This window comes from Arachis ipaensis, chromosome B07, assembly GCF_000816755.2.
Source record: "Arachis ipaensis cultivar K30076 chromosome B07, Araip1.1, whole genome shotgun sequence".
In the NCBI taxonomy this organism is placed as follows: Eukaryota; Viridiplantae; Streptophyta; class Magnoliopsida; order Fabales; family Fabaceae; genus Arachis; species Arachis ipaensis.
The window spans coordinates 103089142-103094435 of record NC_029791.2 but is presented as its reverse complement, the minus strand read 5'-3'; the positions used below and the strand labels follow the sequence as shown (position 1 = coordinate 103094435).

The 5294-nt window shown below is 35.9% G+C and overlaps 1 protein-coding gene across 8 annotated transcripts; it reads right to left on the bottom strand.

The window, feature by feature from the left end:
• LOC107609935 (transcription factor E2FC-like) lies at nucleotides 684-4141 on the bottom strand. Of its 8 annotated transcripts, none has more exons than XM_016311997.2 (14): nucleotides 4109-4141; nucleotides 3590-3944; nucleotides 3118-3295; nucleotides 2943-2993; nucleotides 2755-2840; nucleotides 2567-2655; nucleotides 2428-2482; nucleotides 2292-2344; nucleotides 2159-2209; nucleotides 2023-2071; nucleotides 1873-1938; nucleotides 1729-1799; nucleotides 1370-1565; nucleotides 684-1273 (listed from the first exon to the last, which is right to left on the bottom strand). In XM_016311997.2, the coding sequence occupies exons 2-14, from the start codon at nucleotides 3695-3697 to the stop codon at nucleotides 1199-1201; spliced, it is 1128 nt and encodes a 375-aa protein (XP_016167483.1). In that variant the 5' UTR covers nucleotides 3698-3944; nucleotides 4109-4141; the 3' UTR covers nucleotides 684-1198. The 8 variants fall into 8 exon arrangements, with proteins under 8 accessions (XP_016167483.1, XP_016167484.1, XP_020961768.1 ...); XM_016311998.2 differs by having other exon boundaries at nucleotides 2573-2655; XM_021106109.1 differs by having other exon boundaries at nucleotides 2943-2990.

Below are 5294 nucleotides of genomic sequence, written 5' to 3'. Positions count from 1 at the left end.
GCACAGATGATATTGGACTGCAAAAATTACACCCAATAGAGTTCAGTTTGTTTGTCCAATATATGCTTAAACGAAAAACATGTGTCAATAGATTTACCATCCAACAATTTTGACATGTTTTGAAATTAACCTTAACATTACTAATGGCACAAATTCGCAACATTGTTGTGCTCAAGCATGACAATTTTAAGATGTTAAAGAGCCTTTATTGCAGCTAGGGTTTTGGTTGAGTGGCAATATATGATGTCTCTTAATATGCTGTATCCAGATTCGAACCTTGGTAATGGCAAAGTGGTAGATAGGACTCTTAAATGTGTCTGTGTGAGTGCGTAGTGTGCGATTGGGAGTTGTCAAATCAAACTGACCAAAAAGATAAAAAAAAGCACATTTATTTACCATTTCTTTTTATTATAAAACGAGAGCCAGTAATAGGAAAACATTTATAGAATACCAGGTTTGCATACCAAGTTATTTTTGTCGTGAATATCAATATTCGAGCGAGTTATCAGTTTCAATAATCATTAACTACCTCGAATATAATACTGCAAATATATAAGAACTCGCTATATGAGTTGAATGATTTGGCACAGCATCTTCGCCGCCTGAATTTGTCTTCTTACTTGACTGGAAACAAAAATATGAAACACACAATACATAACTTGCAGTTGCATAGTAGTAAAATAGATATTTAACGTGAAAAATGTCACATAACTAAGTCTTGCATAGAATTTCACTATTGGATAGAAAGGTCACACAAATCCTGGGCCGCAAAAAATACCTCATCAATAGTGAAATTAATAATTTCCACGAGTTAACTCATTTCTGCTCCATGCCCATAAAAAAACATTTCTACTCAATACATGTAGGATGCAATACTCTACCTACCAATTTGGTCTTGCTTTCATGCACAAAGGGTGTTATTTCCATACATCAACATCATTAGTATAGCTTCTGCAAAAATATCTAATATTCAAAACCGGAGTTGGTTTATACTTTATGGCTAAACTCTGCACATCCATGCAAAAAATCAACCAAACAGCTTATCTCTTCGATCTGCATACTTATACTGCCAAGGCAACAGCTGAGAAAGGGAGTAACAAAAAAGGCCTAACATTTACAGTTTAAATTGCTAGCCATTGCCGTTTGTCATCTCAAAAGTTAGCAGCAACTTGTATTTACATATTGATGATTGCTTCTGTTAGAAGTTATTGTTAACCCACAAATCTGTTAGGGTCACTCCAGCATCTGATTCAAACCAATAGTCATCATCCATCTGCAAATAAATCAATAGATTAATCACTATCGTCTTATTTTATTTTATTTTTCTATTTTTTGGTTTTCAATATTCAAATTAACAAGTTATTCATACTTTAAATTCCATAGGAGTAATTTCTTGGATTCCAAATGCCTCTGAGCCCGGGGATGTTAAAACCTCAGGATTTTTTAGATCAGCCTCGCTTGCTGATAATATCATGTCCCTCATTTTGCAGTGATTACCATTCCATGATGGATCTATTAGCTTAACCTGCTCGATAGTATCACTCTTACACTTAAGACCTTTCTTGCTTCAAGCATTAAAATGAGAAAACATCAGTTAAAGACCGTATAAAAAAAACAAAAATCTAAGAATAAAACCAACAAGGTGCATGGAACACGTAAATAAGCACATAAAGAGAACTTCAATAAGGTGGAAGCAACTTTTGGGAGCAATATTAGAGAACACAATACCTCAATAGATATATATATATTGGTCCAGTTGCACTTCTAACAGTCATTTTGTAATGCCGGAAACCTAACTCCTGCATATTTGTGAATTAGCCATTTATTATTCCAATAAACTTTAATATGATAAAATCTATCAGTAGAACCCACCTGATCAGGATCGGGAACCTCTACAACACTAAATTTTGGAGCCTTGATTGCAATAAGCTCTTGGTTCTGTAATCTGTACAAATGTAAGTACTTGTAATATATAAACTAAAGTTTGATAATTTTTTATATGTATAAGGAAAAGAAATTGACCTGGAAGCATGGAAGGTTAAGAATATCTTCATTTGTCAAGAAAAGGTACCTAATAATCAAGCAAGATCACATCCAGGTAAGAAAAGCAATAACAAAATCGCAACTTAATATAACACAGACGTCAGAAACTATATACCTTTGAGAGTTTTCATTTTCCTCCAGGTTTTTTATTAGCTCTTGCTTTTGCCTGAGAATTAAGAATGATAGATGTTTAAATAACAGAGAGGTTAATCATCAGAATACTTTCAACAATGATATTAGTGGAAAACCTTATACAATCGTCGAGTGCAGATTCTTCAGCGTACAGATTTTCAACTTCAGTCTGCAATTAAACAAATCAATGTCAAAGAGTTCCCCGAGTAATTTGCATACAAGTTAATCAACAAATAAAAATGATCAAACAACCTTAAGTCTTTTGAGTTGATAATCCAGTTCTTGGGCTCCATGTCCATTACATCCCCTGTTCACAAAAAGTTAGGAATAGTCATGTCATATATTCATGATAAGCAACAACAAAGTAGCAAACAAAAGAATAGATGTTTACTTCCACCGTATATGATTCTTTGAAGTCTTCTCTATCAATCCTATTCCTTCGAGAACATTTGTAATATCATAAATTCTTCGTTTTTGAACCTGCCCATAGAAACATATATAAGGGTAGCATGTATAAATATATTTTGCTAGGGAAATTAAATTCATATGAGCAGAGGGAGGAAAAATCATTGTGTAAACCTCCAAGGTCTCAGCACTTTTATTTAAATCCAAGGTACCATAGTCAGCCGCTTCAATCAAGCAGACAAATTTCTTGGTTAACAACCCTGCCATTACAAGAAAGCACCACATTAATGAATAAACCTCTTCAAAATATCATCATTGACATTTAGCATTACAGATAGAAGATTAATTGATTATGGACATACCTAAGGAACTGTCATAACGACAGTTGTTAACTGCAGCCAAATGAGGAGCTTCTGGTATGAAAATTTAACCCCCACATAATTTATTCAAAGAAAGTAAAAATAACAATGTGAAAAAGCTAACAATAAATTAATGCAGAGTTTTAAAAGAAAAAAACAAGATTGAGAAAGTTGTTACCAGTAGCATTAGGTTTGTGAGTGGCATGTTTTGTATATCTGGTGGTTTGATTCTCTGCCCTAATGGGAGGCTGAGTTTGATTGTAGAAAGTAGGAGGTAGTTGACGATGATTACTTGTGTGATTGTGATTATGATTGTTGAAGTTGAAACTACTGATTGCACATGTTTGAGTCAACTGCTATATATACATAGGTAGTTCAAGTGTGAGCAAGTGCACATTCTACAAAATAAATTAATAAATAAATTATAGTTAGTATTTAAAACTTATAAGCAAATTCGGCGAATTATATTATCCATCACCATCACTTCCCTCGTAATAAAGTGTTCAAGCGGAATCCCCTCAAGCGTAAATTGCGGAATTAACATAACATAACATAACATAACATAACAATTAAGCGTGATAATATTGAGTATTAATTAGTTTTCGATTGTAAAAGAAAAAGAAACGGAATATAAACAAGAAAGAACTCACGGGTGGGTTAGGGAGTATGGAATGGGCAAGGGATTGAGAAAGAGAATGAGAATGTGGATGGAATCGATGCTTTAATTGGGATTTTTTATCCTCCCCTGAAGTTGACATCACTGTTCAGTGTTGCGCCTGCTGTTATGTGTTTCTGTGAGAGAGAAAAAAAAGAAAGAAAGAAAGAAAGAAAGAAAGAACGAAGCGGTGACTGAGTGAGAGAGTGACTTCAGTTCGAATGATCACGCCACCCGCCTTTTGTTCTCTCTCTCTGTATATTTGGGCTTCGCCTCCATTCATACTCTTGACTTATTGGACTGCTCTTTCTTTTATTTCCGCCACAACATGCCAAACAAAAGTATGTCATCTTGACAAAAAAAAAATGACCTATTAGAAATTTAGAATATACTTCCTGAGTGGACAGTTAGTCCGCCTTTTCAGGTCAGGAATACAATCAGAACAGAAGCATAATCAATATAATCGAAATCATGTCAACCAGCTTTCAAGGACTCCAAAGAGATGAGGGGTTACCTGGGAGGGTGGAAACGGAAACACACCAGCAACGACATTATCAACATAGGGAGAAGGGACCGCGGAGGGGACGCCGAGTGACTTATTGCTTGGCGGAAGGTTAGGCGGCAGAGGAGCAGCAGCGGCCACAGGACGACTGTGACATCAGGAGCTCCATGGCGGACCCAAGTGCACCACCAGGAGCTTCAGCGAGGCATGTCTTCGGCGCGGAGCGGCTGCGGTAGAACCCAAGTGGAAAAGCTGCGAATTCGGGCTGGTGACGTCACTGAGGAGGACCGATTAAGACCTCAGCTTCATGCATCAAGTCCCCGGGATTCTGTTGGAAGTTCCGATGACAATGGGAGAGCGCTGAGAGATTGACTTCGAGGAAGAAGAGTTGAGGTTCGATTAGGGTCGGGTATTAGGGGGTTGGGTCGTTGGGTGAATTCGGGTTCTGGTTGTTAGGCCGGGTCAGTAGGGGTGTTCGCGGTGCGGTTTGGTTCGGATTTTGAAGGAAAAGCTATTCGATCCGATCGTTTAATTAAGCTGTGGTTTGGTTTGGTTCGTTTTTTTTTTCAAGGTCATCCGAACTAAATCAAACCAATTAAAATCGGTTTGGTTTGGTTCGGTTTGTTCGGTTTTTTCAATCAAATAAAAAAAATTTTACCATACTATTATGCAAAGTCATAACATTGAAATTAACAAACCGAAATACACAATAGCTAACAAAGTCTTGATCTAATGAAATATAACGACAACAGAATTCAAATACGACAATTAAAGAAGTTTAATAGTTCAACAGTCAACACAACTGAAAATAAAAATAAATTGTCATTAAACTGATAGCAAAGTTATGATGTCTTCTCCAACAAAATAGCTAAACTTCATAATGCAAACCAACCTGAAATAAAAAAAACAGTTACATAAACAAAATTGGAGGCAATGCAGTCGGAGATCTGATGCTTGTTGATTCATTCGGAATAGGAACTAGAGGCAATCCAGTGTCGCCCATATTCTCACTTGAACTGACGTCAAACTACATAAACAAATACAATAAATCAAGGACAGAAACCAGTAATAAACAAGGAATAAACAAAACTGAACAAAACCTGATAATCTTCACAAGCAATAAACAAAACCAGCAATAAACAAGCAATAAACAAAACTGAACAAAACCTGATAATCTAAACAAGCAATAAACAAAACC

Excerpts from the sequence above, each read along its gene's own strand:
- LOC107609935 (XM_016311995.2), bottom strand. The coding sequence starts at position 3,697 with ATGTCAACTTCAGGGGAGGATAAAAAATCCCAATTAAAGCATCGATTC. Across the intron at positions 1,800-1,872 it reads AGGTTCCCGATCCTGATCAG|GAGTTAGGTTTCCGGCATTA; the intron begins GTGGGTTCTACT and ends ACAAATATGCAG. Across the intron at positions 1,566-1,728 it reads ATATATATATATCTATTGAG|CAAGAAAGGTCTTAAGTGTA; the intron begins GTATTGTGTTCT and ends TAATGCTTGAAG.